This window comes from Bufo bufo, chromosome 1 (assembly GCF_905171765.1).
Source record: "Bufo bufo chromosome 1, aBufBuf1.1, whole genome shotgun sequence".
NCBI classification, from domain to species: Eukaryota; Metazoa; Chordata; class Amphibia; order Anura; family Bufonidae; genus Bufo; species Bufo bufo.
Window position 1 is genome coordinate 163,076,354 of NC_053389.1, and position 20,149 is coordinate 163,096,502.

The following is a 20,149-nucleotide window of genomic DNA, read 5'->3' on the forward strand; positions in this document are numbered from 1 at the left end:
TCCTAATAGAAGTCTTTGGGCAAGCATAACGGATCCATCTGGTTTCCGTTATGCAGGACGGAAAAAAAAGTCTAGATGTAACGGAATATGGAGAGACTCCCAGCAGCATGTTTCAGATTCTTCAACTATTAGTTGATGATGGCCAGGACGGGCCGAAACGCGTCCTACTTGTGTTATTTCTGAAGAATGAAATAAAATCTTTGAAGAATCTGAAACACGCTGCTGGGAGTCTCTCCATATTCCGTGACTATAGCGTCCCGTTGCAGCGGAGCTGGAGCTGAGTGCTGCGCTACGTTTACCTTTAAGTTCTAAATGTATGACAGCTTCCTGCTGGCCCCTCCCCTTCCCCTACTACAATTTTAAATCTGGCGTGAGCGGGGCAAAGTCGCAGATAGCGCCGCAAATAACAGCTGCGACACCATCAGCGCCCGAAATGCGCCAAGGCATATTTCAGTATAGTAAATGACCCTCTTTGTCTCTACTAAAACTTTTGACATGCCAGTATGAAATATTAAACTTTTTAAAACGACAGTTACTGTTTAATAACCTTGGTGTAATATTTGAGTACCCCTCTTCTTCAGGTACCAAGGTGCTGAGACTTCTGCTCTTGTTTTTCAGATATGGAATCTTTCAAGAGGGAATCTTACCGCTCCCTCATCCTGGCACTAGTATCTGTCATGCTTTTCGTGTTCCTGGTCATTGTGTATCTGTTCGTCCTAAAGCTGAGAAAAGCCCATTACTCCTGGAAGAAAGGTCAGAGACGTCTGGAGCTGCCACATATTACAGATGCATGATTCCAGATACATAACCCTACAACAGGGGTGCACTACCTTTTTTTCGTCTGGGGGCCGCATTGTCACATCGCTCTATTTCAAGGGCCGCAAAAAAAATTAAATGTTGATCGGCGCTCATCTGCCTATCAGACAAGCCAGTGCAAAGTGACTTGTGAGGAGTGATCACTGCCACAGTCATTTCGCCTTCATTTAGATTACACAGGGAGATGTGCTGCAGATAATCGGACATCTTTCATCCTGATAAAATATGCAAATCAGCCGACAAATGAGCAATTCCTTGTTTATCGACTGATCAGCTGCACGATTATACTGGCCAGATATAAGATATGAGCGCTCCTATGAACACTTTTTGCCAGTAATTGTCCCAAATATCGTGCTGCAGCATAGCCCCTCAAACCGAAGTTATACATACCTGCTCCCGTACAAAACTTTTTTTTAAAAAGGATTTTTTTTTTTCAAACTATAGCTCCTTATTCTTTAAATATGCAAACTGACACAAATTTTTTTTTTGTGTAGGCCGTTTTGTTATATAATATGTGTAGTTTCATCTGAATGTGGTGGTAATGGTGACGGTTTTGGTTGGGGTGGGTGTTTTTTCTTTAATGTATTAAAAAAAATATTATAATTTTTTTTAACTTCATTTTTAATATATTTCTGCTACATAATATGTCCCCCAAAAGGTCATAAAAAGACCTTGGGGGACACCATCACTTTTTAAAATTTTGCACTTTTTCCTTTTTATTTTTTACTTTTATTAGTATTTTATTAATATTTTGTTGTATTTTTTTTTTATAATTGGTTTATTACTTATTTTTTAAATATATTTTTGCCACATAATATGTCTCACAAGAAGTCATAAAAAACTGTTGGAGGACAATGAACACGTTTCCTTTTTATTTTATTTGTATTTTATTTATTTTTTATTTTTTTTAATTTCCTTTTCATTTTATTTGTATTTTATTTTTTTTATTATTTTTTTAAATATATTTTTGCCACATAATATGGCACCCAAGGGGTCATAAAAAAAATGTTGCGGGACAGTGAAAACTCTTTTATTTAGCACTTTTTCCTTTTTATTGTATTGTATTTTTTTCTAATTTTTTGGTGCCACATATTTTATTTCTCTTTTCTTTATATTTTATTATATTTTTTATTTAGTTTTAAAAAAATTCAAATAACTTTTTAACTTATTTTTTTTTATATATTTCTACCACATAATTTGTCCCTAAGAGGTCACTGAAAGGGCAGAGCTGACCCTGCAGCTCTGCACTCCTCTGCCCTCAAGACAACCAGCGATCACGTGATCGCCGAGTCCACACTGCAGAGCACTTATAGAGGAGAAGGTAGAAGCGCCGATAGAACTAATAGCCAGGGACCCTTCCCGCTCCTGCTACAGTGCAGGAGCAAAACCTGTGGTCCATTCACTGTGCGGCGCTCTGGGAAGAAACACAGCTGATCGCAAGATCAGCTGTGTTTCTGCCCAGCAGGACAGAGGCTGCAAACCATGGCTCTGGGGACTGCAGGTTGTGCACCCCAGCCCTACAGAATAAGGCTACATGCACACGACCGTATGCATCGTTTTTTTTTTGCAGATTTCCTTGTCCGCAAAACTGACAAGAATAGGACATGTTCTATATTTTTTGTGGGGCTACGGAACGGACATACGGATATGGATGAATGGGTCCACATCCTATCCGCAAAAAAAAAAACGGAGTGGACACAGAAACAAAATACGTTTGTGTGCATGAGGCCTAAAAGTGAAGCCAGGGGTATTAGTAATTATAACAACAGCGCCATCTGCTGATAGAAAGTGGTACAGATGCAGCCGAGCTAAACTTGATGGTTAATGCGTTAAGTAAAAAATGACACAAAAAGGTTAACTAACTCTTTCAATGTATTTCAATGGCTTTTGTCACAAGATGGCACGAGATAACACTGTGATGTGTTATCAGAGTAAATTTTAGCTCGGCTACATCTGTATGTGCGATTATAGCGTTTCAGTTGCATAGAGCCATAATACAGCTGCCATAGCAGACTATGGGCCATAATGTGCCGCTATATGCTTCTTGTTTTACACAGAGGCATATTGAGGCTTTTTTTCAAGAAGTCAATAAAATTGTTGAATTTTCCATTGGAAGATGCACTACAGTATTCTGCACCACAAGGTGGAACACGACTGTCTATAAGTCTGTAGTACAGAACTTTAGGTGCAAGCAGTGGCGTTGCTAGGGCTGGTGTCACCCGGTGCGGTAGAAAATGGTGTCACCCCTTCCCCCCCCCCCTCCCCGAAGCAAATTTTTTAGCCATATATGGGGGCTATGGTGGTGCTACTGCCATAGGGGGCATCCGTTAGCTCAGCAGACCCCCCCTAGCAGTCAGAGCCTGGTCTCGGGAGGGGCACTTCCAGATTATTTTCTGTCCGCCAACACAAAACAATGGTGCTTATAGAACAGACTCCACAGTGTAGCGGTATACTGTATATTGTGGGGCCCAGTGTAGAGGTATACTGTATATTGTGTGGCACAGTGTAGCGGTATACTGTATATTGTGGGGCACAGTGTAGAGGTATACTGTATATAATGTGGCACAGTGTAGCGGTATACTGTAAATTGTGGAGCACAGTGTAGCGGTATACTGTATATTGTGGGGCACAGTGTAGAGGTATACTGTATATTGTGGGGCACAGTGTAGCGGTATACTGTATATTGTGGGGCACAGTGTAGCGGTATACTGTATATTGTGGGGCACAGTGTAGAGGTATACTGTATATAATGTGGCACAGTGTAGCGGTATACTGTATATTGTGTGGCACAGTGTAGCGGTATACTGTATATTGTGGAGCACAGTGTAGCGGTATACTGTATATTGTGGGGCACAGTGTAGAGGTATACTGTATATTGTGTGGCACAGTGTAGCGGTATACTGTATATCGTGTGGCACAGTGTAGCGGTATACTGTATATCGTGTGGCACAGTGTAGCGGTATACTGTATATCGTGGGGCACAGTGTAGAGGTATACTGTATATTGTGTGGCACAGTGTAGAGGTATACTGTATATTGTGTGGCACAGTGTAGAGGTATACTGTATATTGTGTGGCACAGTGTAGAGGTATACTGTATATTGTGTGGCACAGTGTAGTGGTATACTGTATATTGTGGGGCACAGTGTAGAGGTATACTGTATATAATGTGGCACAGTGTAGCGGTATACTGTATATTGTGGGGCACAGTGTAGCGGTATACTGTATATTGTGGGGCACAGTGTAGCGGTATACTGTATATTGTGGGGCACAGTGTAGAGGTATACTGTATATTGTGGGGCACAGTGTAGCGGTATACTGTATATTGTGGGGCACAGTGTAGAGGTATACTGTATATTGTGTGGCACAGTGTAGCGGTATACTGTATATTGTGGGGCACAGTGTAGAGGTATACTGTATATAATGTGGCACAGTGTAGCGGTATACTGTATATTGTGTGGCACAGTGTAGCGGTATACTGTATATTGTGTGGCACAGTGTAGCGGTATACTGTATATTGTGGAGCACAGTGTAGCGGTATACTGTATATTGTGGGCACAGTGTAGAGGTATACTGTATATCGTGTGGCACAGTGTAGCGGTATACTGTATATCGTGTGGCACAGTGTAGCGGTATACTGTATATCGTGTGGCACAGTGTAGAGGTATACTGTATATCGTGGGGCACAGTGTAGAGGTATACTGTATATCGTGGGGCACAGTGTAGAGGTATACTGTATATTGTGGGGCACAGTGTAGAGGTATACTGTATATTGTGTGGCACAGTGTAGAGGTATACTGTATATTGTGTGGCACAGTGTAGAGGTATACTGTATATTGTGTGGCACAGTGTAGAGGTATACTGTATATTGTGTGGCACAGTGTAGAGGTATACTGTGTATTGTGTGGCACAGTGTAGAGGTATACTGTGTATTGTGTGGCACAGTGTAGAGGTATACTGTACATTGTGGGGCACAGTGTAGAGGTATACTGTATATTGTGTGGCACAGTGTAGCTGTATACTGTATATTGTGTGGCACAGTGTAGCTGTATACTGTATATTGTGTGGCAGAGTGTAGAGGTATACTGTATATTGGGTGGCACAGTGTAGCGGTATACTGTATATTGCGGGGCACAGTGTAGCGGTATACTGTATATTGTGTGGCACAGTGTAGAGGTATACTGTGTATTGTGTGGCACAGTGTAGAGGTATACTGTGTATTGTGTGGCACAGTGTAGAGGTATACTGTGTATTGTGTGGCACAGTGTAGAGGTATACTGTATATTGTGTGGCAGAGTGTAGAGGTATACTGTATATTGTGTGGCAGAGTGTAGCGGTATACTGTATATTGCGGGGCACAGTGTAGCGGTATACTGTATATTGCGGGGCACAGTGTAGAGGTATACTGTATATTGTGTGGCACAGTGTAGAGGTATACTGTGTATTGTGTGGCTGTCACGGCTGAGGATGGGGGAAATCCTCAGCCGTGTGCAGCCCGGTGATGTTTCGGCTACTTGGCCATGTAGACAGGATTAGGGAGCAGGTCACCTCCTAAGGCATCCCTAACCTGACCCTAGCTCCTAGTTACATGGGCCAACCTTGATGGTAGGAGGGCCCATGCTCCGGAACCTAAAAGTCCCTGCTGGCCCTCAAGATGACCCTCACCTAGGAGCCGAGTAAGACAAGCCCACTCCTCCTAGACACGGAGGAGCAGGAGTCTCAACGGCCAAGCTGCAGGAAAAGGGGAGACATAAACAGCTCTATGGATATGGCAGGTGAACTAGAGTTCCACCTACCTGCCACAGCCTTGCTGACTGGATCCCTGTGTTAGCAGGGTGCAGATCATAAACGCATCCCCACACAGGGACCCAGATCCATAGCTGCACAAAGGGAGACATATAAAACATCACACGGACATCACACATAACTGGAAATAACTTAAGCACAATATGGTTATGACATTAAGGTTTATGACCACAGGGGTGGCTCTTACTGGCAGGTAATAAATACATGAGGCTGCTCTCAGCTAAGCATGGCTGAAGCAACCTGAAGGCCTGCAAAAGCAGTGAGGCTTTATAGGCCAAGAAGCCACACCCCACAGTCGGACACACCCAGTGCACACACACACACTAGGAAGGAGATTAACCCTTCCAACACCAGGGAAGGGAAAACACCACTTAAAGGAGACGTGCACACAAACATAAAACACAGTGCACACATCCACACATCACACACAAAACCGCATGCGCAGCGTAGCGAGCTGCATGGCACAGCTCAGCCTGCTACGCTGCCACATACATACTGTTGCCAGCGGCAACCACAGGTGAGGCCAATACCACAGCCCTCACCTGTGATTGAACACCAATGAAAACCGCTGACAACCGCATGCGGTTCAGGAGTCACGGTCATAGCCATGGCCGTGACAGTGGCACAGTGTAGAGGTATACTGTGTATTGTGTGGCACAGTGTAGAGGTATACTGTATATTGTGTGGCACAGTGTAGCGGTATACTGTATATTGTGTGGCACAGTGTAGTGGTATACTGTATATTGTGTGGCACAGTGTAGTGGTATACTGTATATTGTGTGGCACAGTGTAGAGGTATACTGTATATTGTGTGGCACAGTGTAGCGGTATACTGTATATTGCGGGGCACAGTGTAGAGGTATACTGTATATTGTGTGGCACAGTGTAGAGGTATACTGTATATTGTGTGGCACAGTGTAGAGGTATACTGTATATTGTGTGGCACAGTGTAGCGGTATACTGTATATTGTGTGGCACAGTGTAGCGGTGTACTGCACCGTGCAAGGCCTTAAAGGGACACTGTAAAATGAATCCATTGCCTGTAGATTTGAGAGTGTGTCAACACAACTGACTAGCGATATGCTACCGATGTTCAAGGTGAGACATCCCCTTTAACAATGAAGGAATAAAGAGTGGCAAAGTGCCACCGATGTTCGAGGTGAAACAACCCCTTTGCAATTTTTTATTCCTTCATTGTTAAAGTGCCTTTTACTACCTGCTGGATCATTTCTTTTTGCAATGTGCTTGACTGCCTCATGGTTGGAGTGAGATCTGAACTCCGCTGAGTGCCTCTTCCTAGGCCAATTATATGATGTTGTTCAGTCACGTGGCCTATGTGCACCTTGGTCCCATTCAAGTGAATGGGCCTGGTCCGCAATATCAAGCACTGCCACCATACGCTGTATGGCTCTGTTGTTGGTATGCTGTGAGGAGTCTGCATCGCTCACCGGAACGCTGTGGCCCCTTCAAACATCATATCAGTGGTCATGCGGGGTGCTGTACCCCTACCAATCTCATACTGAGGATAGGCTCTCGATGTTGTACTCCTGGAAGACCCCTTTAACAGATTTGCTGAAGTGATAGTAACAAACATCGCCCGATGGACCTCATTGACTATAATGGGATCCGTCAGGTTTCCGTTAGAAAACCTACTGTTCTATTTAGTCCTGTATTTTTTTTAATGAAATCTGCAAAGGAGATCCCCAAAAAGATCCGACGCACATGTGGTTATTATACTTTTGTATTACTGCTAATATTTCTGTTTATTAGTTCCTCGTTTGTTCACATAATTACAATCCGCACTATAAACTGCACTTAATGCGGAGATAATGCAGTCGCACTAATTGTTGCCATTTTTCCAGACACTGCTTTCCTCCACTTAACAACGTTTCGCTGATTTTCTGCCCTTTCATTTAAAATTTAGAGACCGTCTCGTTAAGAATCGCTCATTTAAAGCCCTACAATGTCTTAGGGATGAGGTGGAGTAATGAGCGATGCAGTGCGGGCATGCCCCTCCTGGCTCCACTAATGGGATTCTAATTAATTAATGGACGAGGCCTGTTTATATTTCCACCTTTTTAAGGGACAAAACGTTCAATTTAATTCACCAACCTGACACAATCGCCAAATGAGCCGAGTTTGTGAAAATGAATGAGACGTGGAGTTGGGGCTGCAGCTGGGAATTCTATGGCCCGGCCATGTCTGTGTGGCTCGCTCTGCGCACACCTGCTGCTTGCCATTCTTTAGGCTCCTGGCCACAATAGGCTGATGACAAGGTGTCCCCCGCTCCATGAATTATCCACAAGCTTTATGGCCGGCAGGTTTTGTGGCCTTTGCATTTCAGTGTCTGTAAGGAGGCAGAAGGTTCTGTGGTGATGGTTTATAAACTTTTCTGTGACTCAGAGTCTCTTTTATTGTGTCTTTTGTCCAGAAAATGAGACATCGGATCAGACACTGGAGAGCACGAAATCCCGGTCTAATAATGAGGAGACAACCGCCCCTGCTGCGCCAGGTCAGGACCGGGTTCTGGTTACTGGTACATTGCCTTTATTTACATAGCTCTAGATAAGCAGTTCTGTTTTATACATGACTGAGCACTCAGGGGTTAAAGGGCCAGTGTCCTGTAAATACAATTTCATAATATACTATGGGGGAGAGTTATTAAAAGTGGTATAAAAGAAAACTGGCTAAGTTGCCCATTGCAACCAATCAGATTGATCCTTTTATTTTCCAAAGAAGCTCTGAGAAATGCAACGTGGAATCTGATTGGTTGCTATGGGCAACTAAGCCAGTTTTTCTTTGCACCACTTTTGATAAATCGCCCCCTATCTGTGTGTTTTATTGTCTCGCGGTTTCTCTGCATGCCGTCAGTGAATGAAAACATTCTGAGGCTGAAAACCTGCCCTGTCTTAATGCTTCTCACAGCTGAAGATTTGGTACAATTGTATCCAGTCTACACAATCTTCTGTCAGCTATACACATCAGCAGCGCAAATCTCTCTTGTGTCCTGATAGTTTGGTTTAGTGTACCGGTGCAGGTGTCATTGGAGTCCAAGCTGGTTAACTTACAAAGGATTGTGTAGACGGAATAACATTGTCACAAACCTTCAGCTGTGAGAAATTTTAAAGGGGAATTACATGATTTTGCCCATATTACCTAGCCCCCAAAGTGTGTAGAACATAATGAAAAAAGCATACTCATCTGTTCCCTGCCGTTCTGTTCCAGTGCCCTTGCTACTTCCGGTGAATTTCTGGTCCCCTGTTTGCTTATTTCTGGATGGGTATAGAAGGAGTCACGTGTGACGCTGCAGCCAATGACTTGACTCAGTTCCCAGTGGCAGGTTGGTTACTGCTGGCAAATGTGAGCCCTTCCAAACGCCACCTAGAAGGTAAATAAATAAGGAGCCAGAAGATCGCCAAACAGACCCAGTGACCTGGAATGGAGCAGTGAGGAGTAGGTACTGTATACAGTATCCCAAAGCAGGGGTATCTGAAAATTGTTTGTTATGTTATATATTATATAATATGCTGTTATGCATTGTCATATTAAGTACAGTACCCAGTATCGATGTGTATGGATGGCAGAGCCAGGGTTTACAATCCTGGCTTGGCCCTTGCAGGAGGTTGGGTGATGATCTAGGAACTGTCCCCAGCTTAGTTAGGGAGTTGAGAGTGAGTATTTGAAGAGGAAGGAAGCAGTGACCTATGCTTCCTCTTCTCAGGCCCAAAAACCTACAGAGACTCACTGATCTCTACATGATCTACAGAAGAAGAGAAGGAGAAAGACAAAGGAGAGGATTGGAAAACTAAGACTTTGCATGGGCAAGCATAGGAGTCAGCAAGGCAACCTGCTACTACGGCCATTCAGACTTTGCTGAAGTAAGGGACACTGTTAAGACACTCTTCACACCTGGCCAGAGGTGCCTTCAAAACCCTGTATCCCACAGTGGACACTATTATTATTGCCAAGGTACTGTTACTAACCATAGATTCTATTAGAAGTGACTTCAGACAGATAGAGAGGCAGGGATCTCAAGTCTCGCAGATGTTCAGGGAGTCTCCCGCTATTAGATAGCGGCTCCCTGACGCATGTGAAACAATATGAAAGGTTTACTGATAGCAGAGCAGAGAGATAAGAGAAGTGACAGGACAGAGTTTAGATTACAGGTTGAATTAACCCTTTAGGGTCAAATTGACTTCTCAAGGATATATATATATGTTAAAGGCATCCCTTCTTCTGTCTCATTCAGTATCTATAGAACTATTGAAAGAGATGTATTTTTTTTAAATACATTTACACATTTAACCCTCCATTTTAATTATATTATTTACCCCAGTGTTAAATTCACACCCCCTAAATTCACACCCTCTGGATGCTTGTTTTTTTCCTACAGTGGGGTAGATAATTACACACAGGGTTTTAAAGAATAAACTTCCTGACTCAGACGAAGAGCCAACTCAGCGAGTCAGCAAGTGAATCGAAGCGCGTGCGCACAGTGCAAGAAGAAGCCGATGCCAGCAGTCCGCAACGGCGCATCAGGCTGAGCCTGTGCGCACGCGCGGGATCTCAAAGCGGGAGGAGGGGGAGAGAGGGAGAGGCGGCACTGAGGAGTAGAAGGCGGCGCTGGGCACGAACGGCGATGCGTGCGGCCGGGCACCATGCATCCACAGACCTCCCCTGCTTGGGCACCTTAATTCAATGATTGACAGGTTAGTAAAACCTGTTTTTCTGCAGAATAAAGCCACAAATAGCTTTTATAAGGCCACCTTAGAAATCAGAATGCTACCCTGGACATGAGCATATGTTTAGCTCACAGGGCTTATAGGTGGTGACAGAACCCCTTTAATCATATACATAAATATGATAATTTGGGGCAGAGTAATGAGCCCAGTCCTCCACACCATAGAGCACAGTGTGCAGATACTGCATAGGCTTGGAAAATGTAATAAACAGTTTGTAAAAGAAAAAAAAAGAAAACCTCCCTGAAATGAGTTTTTGCAGGTTGGGATGTCTGGAGAGGGAAGCTGGCCATAACTCCCACCCTTGCCTAAATCCATACACTGCTATTTAGGAGAGTTGGAGCTGTGTCTGCTATAATTGGATATACTACAACTGTCATTTTGCACTTGAGTAAAAAGAGAAATGTATTCTTCTAACTCTGGCCTAGTTATCTGACTCCTGTATGATACAGTGGCTATTGCACTTTACATGCCCTGCCTTGCACCCATACAAACACTTAACATCACAGGCACTCCAACTTCTATCAGGCAGGAGCCCAACAACCAGGATGTGCCCTCCTTTCACTGCACTGCTGTAGGGACAATGGTATGAGGAAAGCCACTGTGATTGACTGTAACAGCTAGAGCTACTACCACTTCCATCGTCTGCCCCGGCTCCTATTGGGCTCACTGCAGGTACCACACACTCTGGGTTCTAGGTAAAAAAAAAAAGGGCAAAATGCTGAAAAAACTGCCTTTACGCTATGTCCACAAATGACTGAAATGCTGTAAATTTGCTGTTGCAGATGTTCTGGTCTAAATCCGCAGCATTGTACAGTACCAGCAAAGTGCATGAGAATTTGAAAAAAACACATGCACACATTGCATGAGAGAACCGCAGAGTAAGTTGACCTGTGGTGCTGCATGTCAATTTATGCTGTGGATCTCCACTGCAGATTTCACCCTTTGCAATGGAGAGAATGAAATCCACAGCCATTTCCGTGGCAAAAACTGTAATAGATGTGGTTTTTGACACTGTTTTTGTTGCATTTTTTGTCGTGGAACTGCGGAAAAACCCACACAGCTTCTGGATGTAAACTAGAATGTTTTCATTCACTGACAATAAACATCAATCTTTAAAAATGTGAGAAAATATAAAATAATGTTAGAGTTGGAGATTTTTGTTATCAAGGGAACTCTCTTGTAAGTCTCGCAGGCCTCCCCTTGTTTTATTTACTAATAACCCATGTTTCTTGAGTTGAAGATTAAATACTTAGTGTAGTAACCGGTAATTAAGACAGCAGGGCGGCCATTGTGTCTCCAGCGCAGCTCTGTAAGCACGGAGGTAACGGATGTATGATGTCTGTTTGTATCTCCCTCCATAGTGAATGCCAACCACAAAGTCCCCGGAATCCAGTACAACAGCCAGGTGCCTCTGTGAGGCCGCCAGGACCCTGCACCCCCGCCTCTATTCTGTACAGTTACGGTCTATGTCTTCTATATGTTACGTAATGATAATAAAGTATTTATACATGATGATTTTTTCTGGGATTTATTGACTTGAGTGGGTCCTGAATATCTGTCAATTATGTGGTTATGCTGAGTGTGTGCTTGTGTAGGGTGAGTGTGTATGTCACAGTACGACCTTTTGCATGAACAGGACATTGCAAATCTCCCGGCAGGGCTTCAAGCAGGCTTGGATCTGGGATGTTGGAGCTGGGATGGAAAGGAGAGGCAGAGACCTGATGCTGCAGACATGAGTCTTGTGCTGGGATGTAAACATAGGGTGAGGGGTCACAGATCACAAGTATGTAGGGCGGCCAGAGGTCCGGTTTTAGGCCGGACAGTCTGGATTCCTGAGCCCCTGTCCTCCGTCCGGCACAGGGCCTGGGTGGATGCAGGGATGTCCTTTTTAACAGATCATGCTCAGAAAGCAGCATTGTGCTGTCTGAGCCTGACCTGCAGGGCACGGCTTTTGAGAGTGGTCTGAGTGGCCACCCTTCAAGTATGGTGGAGGAGTCAAAATGCACTCATAAATAACTTCAGCTCACTCTTACATGCCAGGGCCGTGCACGGAAATCCCAGACCAGGGAACAATCCACCCAAAGTGGAGGACTCCCCTGCATAACGGAAACGGGATGGATCCATTTTGCAGCCCCTCTAAAGGCATTCCGTTATTCATTCCGTCATAGAATTGCGTTATGGTCTGTGGTAATGGAATCCATAACGCAATTCACCTTTTACCACCAGACGAAGTGTGAACGAATTTCAAAATATGAAATTCGCTCATCTCTCCCCATAATGTTTTTTTTTTTGTTTCTTTTTATTTTGGATAATTGTTTTCTTTTTGTTAAGTCCTCCAAGTGGACCACAACTTACAATCATCAGATGTAAATTGCTCCATTAATCTGTATAGAAATCACTATATCACAGTTCAGTGTTGCCATCTTGTGGCCTGAACTGGGATATACTAACAATGAGCCTGGAAGCCTAGTACAGGCTGCGGCTTATTCATAGAACAGGGTGCTTTCCCTGATCTCCGCTGGGTGCAAGCACGCCTGAAGAGGAATCCCGCGCTTCCATTTTTTAACACTCTCAGATGCCGTGAGTAAGGGGAACTCATTGCTGTCAGCGGAAGGGGCATGTGGCATATTCTGGGGCCATGAGGGTGCAAATCTGTGCAAGGAGCTTTATGGGGTGTAAATCTGTGAGGGAGGACCGGAATCGACAGAATGTAACTGTGTTGTTAGTACATTATTACAAGATTTGGGGCCCCACTTTTGATTTTGCCCAAGGCCACATTTTGTCTAAAACCAGCCCTGTGGAAAAGAATAGGCATTGTTTACAATGGGGCCCTTGAATAGTGGGGGATGCACAAGGACCACATCCGTATTTTGGGGATCCACAATTTGTGGATCGCAAAACAGATACGGTCGTGTGAAAAGAGGAATACATACATGTCTGTATTATATACACATATATACATTGCACTTACCTACACATACAGTGCATACATTAAGCACACTCATACATGATACATCCACTCTCATACTTTATATACAGTATATAGGGTTTAGTCCAGTTCCAGTTTACTTCCCTCCTCTCGTATTACCTGGTGGCTTAGGAGACACTTCATAAGATCAGTGACCTGTGAAGCCCCCGATTACACTGTGACAGGTGGTGACATCACTGATCCGGCTCTGTGTCCTATGACCCTCCCCATGCTAAAGTTGCTGCTGCAATAACTTCAGTCATTTCACTGCTTGTATATATGTATCTATTATATATAGAGTTCCTCATATATTATTGTAAGAGAAGCCTGCAGGTGGCCCTGGGGGCCTGCATGAGCCGGGCCCTCTCTGCTCTGCGGCTGAGGCCTGCACATGCCTTCTTTGTTCCAGGAAGTTTGTTGTCCCTTTGGTCTCTATGGAAACGTCAACAGCAGAAAGCAGAGCAGCCCTGGGTGTGAGGAGGCCGGTGTGAGCTGCAGGATCAGGTATGTGAGGAGCTAAGTCACCTGTCATATTTCATATCCTTATAAATATCATATGTATTATACGGAAGAGAAATGGAGGTGGCAGGGTCACTGAGTCTGGATCTTCTAACTACAGACACTTTATAGCTTTACTATATTTTCATGTCAACTTTTTTGTTTCTTTTTTTATTTTTTATTTCTCTTTATTAAAGGGTTGATCTATGTTGTGGAATATGACGTTAATGGAGAAGGGGTCCCAACGGAGGACCCGCCTATTAACCAGAGCAGACAGCTGCTGTACAGAGGTGCTGTGAAATGAATGATATGCGGCTGATTTCTCTGGTGATAACTTATCTCTAGCGGTCCCAGCAGCATGACTTCCCGTCATTTTTTGGGGAAGCGGCTGCTGGAAGATAAATTCCAGTGTAATGTAAGTTGTTTTTTTTTTTGCCTAAAGTGTTTGTTTTTTTTATGTCATTTTTGCTGGATTTTATATTTAGCATAATTTATTTTACATGTGTTTTTCTGGCGTTTTTTCAAGTCCTATAGAAAAACACAGAAAAAAAAAAAATACTATAAGACTTCCTTCACATACAAATTTGATCTGGTGTTTTAGTACCATCAAAAAAAACACCATAAAAAATAATGTTTTTATTTTCCATAAGACATGTGTTTTTATAGCATTTTTTGTTTGAATAGCATTTTGTCCCTATTGAGGTGATGAAAAAATGCCTGAAAAAAGTCCATTGCTGCATATAAAACACAAACATTAGCAAACTAAAAAAAATGTCTGTAGCAAAAAAATAAATGCATGTGCATTTCATATTTCCAGTACGCTTTCGGCCAACATCTGGAGCTTTTCAGCACAAAATGCACCAAAACACAAATGCAAAAAAAAAATATATAACTTTCAGAAATGCATAAACCCACCCAAATGAGAGCATTCTGTGTTTTGAAAAACTGCACAAAATGCAGTGCATGCAGGATGTTTTAGATTTGACTTTAGACTTAAAAGAAACCCTTGTCACAAGAAAGCTGCTAAAAATGCCTTGAAAAATATTTTTGTGTGTGAAACCAGCCTTAGGCTGGGTTCAGACCTGAGCGTCTTTGATATGCGCGTTTAACGCGCGTTTTTGATGCGCGTTTTTTGCAATAGTAAACGCGCGTTTGTGTGATTGACTGCAATGTCCTATGGCCACAAACGCGCGTCAAAACGCCCCAAAGAAGCTCAAGTACTTGTTTGAGCGTAGGGCGTTTTACAGCGCGTTTTTCAGCGCTGTAAAACGCTCAAGTGAGAACCAGGGCCATAGGGAAGCATTGGTTTTCATGTGTTGAGCGTTTTACAGCGCGTTTGAACGCGCTGTAAAACGCTCAAGTGTGAACCCAGCCTTAGGCTACTTTCACACTTGCGTTCAGAGCGGGTCCGTCTGCTGTCTGCACAGACGGATCCGCTCCTATAATGCAGACGTTTGGATCCGTTCAGAACGGATCCGTCTGCATTATAGTTCAGAAAAAATTCTAAGTGTGAAAGTAGTTCAGACGGATCCGTCCAGACTTTACATAGAAAGTCAATGGGGACGGATCCGTTTGAAAATTGAGCCATATTGTGTCATCTTCAAACGGATCCGTCCCCATTGACTTACATTGTAAGTCTGGACGGATCCGTTTGCCTCCGCACGGCCAGGCGGACACCCAAACGCTGCAAGCAGCTTTCGGGTGTCCACTTGCTGAGCGGAGGCTGAACGCTGCCAGACTGATGCATTCTGAGCGAATCCGCATCCACTCAGAATGCATTAGGGCTGGACGGATGCGTTCGGGGCCGCTTGTGAGCCCCTTCAAACGGAGCTCACAAGCGGAGCCCCGAACGCTAGTGTGAAAGTAGCCTAAGGCCTCTTTCACACAAATGTGTTCAGTCCAGGAAACACTCTTCATGTGATGGCTGCATTTCCTGGACCAAATATTGCTCCTCTGACCCAAACTTCAGCATCATAGATGTGAGTTACTGCCTGACCGTCTACTGTATTATAGTCACTGCATTATAGTACAGTACAGTAGGCCCATGGTCAGGCAGGAACTCACAGCATCTTAAGTCATCAAGATGCTGTGAGTTTAGGTCAGAGTAGCAGTGTTCAGTTCTGGTAATACAACCATCACAATGGAGGTCTAAGGGCTCATGCATACAACGGTGTGCCAGCCTTGCCTGTGCTGCGGACCACAAATTGCACTACTTTTTTGCGGTGCGGAGGCATGGACAGAAAACCCACGGAAGCACTCCATAGTGCTTATGTGGCCTTCTGATCTGTGCTTCTGTTCCGCACTGTATCTCCAGGATTGCGGACCGATTTAAGCTGGCCACAATGCTGGCACGGCCAGGCAATGGCCATGTGCATGAGCCCTAAGAGAGATGTAGCAATGCTGCTGTAGATATAATGAGCAGATTTACTAAGGCCTCTTTCACACTTGCGTTGTCCGGATCCGTCGTGCACTCCATTTGCCGGAGGTGCCCGCCGGATCCGTAACACCGCAAGTGAACTGAAAGCATTTGAAGTCGGATCCGTCTTCAAAATGCGTTCAGTGTTACTATGGCACCCAGGACGCTATTAAAGTCCTGGCTGCCATAGTAGTAGTGGGGAGCGGGGGAGCAGTATACTTACAGTCCGTGCGGCTCCCGGGGCGCTCCAGAATGACGTCAGAGCGCCCCATGCGCATGGATGACGTGATCCATGCGACACGTCATCCATGCACGTGGGGCGCCCTGACGTCACTCTGAAGCACCCCGGGAGCCGCACGGACGGTAAGTATACTGCTCCCCCGCTCCCCACTACACTTTACCATGGCAAACAGGACTTTAGCGTCCTGGAAGCCATGGTAACCATTCAGAAAAAGCTAAACGTTGGATCCGGTAATGTGCCGAAACGACGTTTAGCTTAAGGCCGGATCCGGATCAATGCCTTTCAATGGGCATTAATTCCGGATCCGGCCTTGCGGCAAGTGTTTGGGATTTTTGCCCGGAGCAAAAAGCGCAGCATGCTGCGGTATTTTCTCCGGCCAAAAAACGTTCCGTTCCGGAACTGAAGGCATCCTGAACGGATTTCTCTCCATTCAGAATGCATTGGGATAATCCTGATCAGGATTCTTCCGGCATAGAGCCCCGACGACGGAACTCTATGCCGGAACCCAGCAACGCAAGTGTGAAAGAGCCCTAAGTCTAATATCTGGACAGTGCAACCCAGGGGGTAATGTATGAAATGCGCTGTGGCTTTGAATTTCAAAAGTGGAGGGTTTGTGCCTGTTTTTTCAGTGGAACAAATTCTACAAATTCAGGACGTGTTTATGACATTTCTAGGGTGCTTTGCACAATGCATGGCATTTTTTATTTAGGCTACTTTCACACTAGCGGCATGACGGATCCGACAGACTGTTCACCCTGTCGGATCCGTCCTGCCGCTATTTCGCCGTGCCGCCGGACTGCCGCTCCGTCCCCAAGGACTATAATGTCTAATAACTGGTTCTGGGCAGTGGTATACACTTGTGACTTTTTGCAAAAAGCCACAATGATACATTTGACTAAAAATGACGCCCCACCCAAAAAACATCTGACCGACCCTTAGTAAATGCAACTTGCCAGGCAAGCGCAAGGCCCCTAAAAATGGCACGTATGCACCATAGATTTGGCACTACTACTTACTCCACCGACCAAACAGCCAAAATCATTCCACTTTTCTGGCACAGCGCACTTGATACATTATTCCCTAAGTACAGTACAGACCAAAAGTTTGGACACACCTTCTCATTCAAAGAGTTTTCTTTATTTTCATGACTATGAAGGCATCAAAACTATGAATTAACACATGTGGAATTATATACATAACAGACAAGTGTGAAACAACTGAAAATATGTCATATTCTAGGTTCTTCAAAGTAGCCACCTTTTGCTTTGATTACTGCTTTGCACACTCTTGGCATTCTCTTGATGAGCTTCAAGAGGTAGTCCCCTGAAATGGTCTTCCAACAGTCTTGAAGGAGTTCCCAGAGATGCTTAGCACTTTGCGGTCCAGCTCACCCCAAACCATCTCGATTGGGTTCAGGTCCGGTGACTGTGGAGGCAAGGTCATCTGGCGCAGCACCCCATCACTCTCCTTCATGGTCAAATAGCCCTTACTTTCAAAGTTTTCCCAATTTTTCGGCTGACTGACTGACCTTCATTTCTTAAAGTAATGATGGCCACTTGTTTTTCTTTACTTAGCTGCTTTTTTCTTGCCATAATACAAATTCTAACAGTCTATTCAGTAGGACTATCAGCTGTGTATCCACCTGACTTCTCCTCAACGCAACTGATGGTCCCAACCCCATTTATAAGGCAAGAAATCCCACTTATTAAACCTGACAGGGCACACCTGTGAAGTGAAAACCATTTCAGGGGACTACCTCTTGAAGCTCATCAAGAGAATGCCAAGAGTGTGCAAAGCAGTAATCAAAGCAAAAGGTGGCTACTTTGAAGAACCTAGAATATGACATAGTTTCAGTTGTTTCACACTTGTTTGTTATGTATATAATTCCACATGTGTTAATTCATAGTTTTGATGCCTTCAGTGTGAATCTACAATTTTCATAGTCATGAAAATAAAGAAAACTCTTTGAATGAGAAGGTGTGTTCAAACTTTTGGTCTGTACTGTATATTGACCTGTTAGCTTACTGTGCGCCAGAATTTTGTACACCTTTGGGGGCAATTATTTTTATTATTGCACTGATTTAGACCTAAAATAATTTTTTCAGTAGGTCTTTGTAAGCCTTCAGATTCTCTAGTAGCAGGATCTGAATTATCACTCTATTCTGTCAGGCAGTCCAGCTGAAGGACTCCTTATCTCTGATCTCTCACCTTATAAACACTGAGGCTACTTTCACACCTGCGTTCAGGTGTCCGCTCGTGAGCTCCGTTTGAAGGGGCTCACGAGCGGTCCTGAACGCAGCCGCCCGGCCCTTATGCATTCTCAATGGAGGCTGATCCACTGAGAATGCATCCGCCTGCCAGCGTTCAGCCTCCGCTCCGCTCAGTGAGCGGACACCTGAACGCTGCTTGCAGCGTTCGGGTGTCCGCCTGGCCGTGCGGAGGCGAGCGGATCCGTCCAGACTTACAATGTAAGTCAATGGGGACGGATCCGCTTGAAGATGACACCATATGGCTCAATCTTCAAACGGATCCGTTCCCCATTGACTTACAATGTAAAGTCTGAACGGATCCGCTCAGGCTACATTCATACTTAGAAAATTTTCTAAGTTTTAATGCAGACGGATCCGTTCTGAACGGATGCGAACGTCTACATTATAGGAGCGGATCCGTCTGATGAAACATCAGACGGATCCGCTCCTAACGCTAGTGTGAAAGTAGCCTTATTATAGCTCAATTCTTATCTTACTGATAAGAATGTGGCTTAAAGGGACACTGACAGGGCCAAAAAGCATATTAAGGTATATATATGACCGTACAGGTCTTATAAAGTGTATAAGAATCATGTAAGTATCCCCCCTGTCCACCTTATAACTACAGTAATGTGAAGTTTTATAACCTGCTGGAATCGGGTTCAATCTGCCCAAGGGGCGGTGTTTCACCTCAGCTTGCGCCCAGCCAGCCTCGCCACAACTGCCGTTTGAAGCGCCGCCCAGCTCATCAATATTCACTTTGCTGGGCGGCGCTGGGCGGCTAACTAGTGTCCCCGGCTATGTTCAGCGCATGCGCCCGGCACCCTCACTGGCCGGGATCGCATCGCGCCTGCGCACAGTCTCATTCTCAGAGGCTGCCTCTGAGAATGAGACTGTGCGCAGGCGCGATGCGATCCCGGCCAGTGAGGGTGCCGGGCGCATGCGCTGAAGATAGCCGGGGACACTAGTTAGCCGCCCAGCGAAGTGAATATTGATGAGCTGGGCGGCGCTTCAAACGGCAGTTGTGGCGAGGCTGGCTGGGCGCAAGCTGAGGTGAAACACCGCCCCTTGGGCAGATTGAACCCGATTCCAGCAGGTTATAAAACTTCACATTACTGTAGTTATAAGGTGGACAGGGGGGATACTTACATGATTCTTATACACTTTATAAGACCTGTACGGTCATATATATACCTTAATATGCTTTTTGGCCCTGTCAGTGTCCCTTTAAATAAGTGTTTATGACCTTTTAGTAATTTAGAGATAAGGCTTTTCAATTCATACAGCTAGAAAAACAGTTAACCCTTTGTGACAGAACAACTCAATATTTTTAATAAAGACCAATAGATTTTTTTTTAGCCCCAAATAAGTAAAATACAATCATAAGAAATTGCCCCTGAAGGTGTACATAGCCT

At 44.5% G+C, this 20,149-nt stretch overlaps 2 protein-coding genes and 1 long non-coding RNA gene across 4 annotated transcripts in view; 2 read left to right on the forward strand and 1 right to left on the reverse strand.

Moving 5' to 3' along the window:
- The window catches only part of CRTAM (cytotoxic and regulatory T cell molecule), a 60,837-nt gene extending 48,974 nt beyond the window's left edge, over positions 1–11,863 (forward strand). The window contains exons 11-13 of one of the 2 annotated variants that reach the window (XM_040431378.1): positions 619–753; positions 8,052–8,156; positions 11,724–11,863. In XM_040431378.1, coding sequence (XP_040287312.1) covers positions 619–753; positions 8,052–8,156; positions 11,724–11,779 — 296 coding nt within the window. In that variant the 3' untranslated portion in view covers positions 11,780–11,863. The remainder of the gene's footprint in view (positions 1–618; positions 754–8,051; positions 8,157–11,723) is intronic. The other variant, XM_040431380.1, reaches the window with a different exon arrangement.
- On the reverse strand, positions 626–9,633 carry LOC121000767. The gene is made up of 3 exons (XR_005778900.1): positions 8,818–9,633; positions 7,733–7,967; positions 626–742 (listed from the first exon to the last, which is right to left on the reverse strand). It is a non-coding gene; the product is annotated as an uncharacterized LOC121000767 (long non-coding RNA).
- Positions 11,864–13,801: 1,938 nt separating the features above from the next.
- Positions 13,802–20,149, forward strand: part of JHY (junctional cadherin complex regulator) — a 135,030-nt gene continuing 128,682 nt past the window's right edge. The window contains exon 1 of the mRNA XM_040431396.1: positions 13,802–13,834. The gene's annotated coding sequence lies outside the window, so the exon portion shown is untranslated. The remainder of the gene's footprint in view (positions 13,835–20,149) is intronic.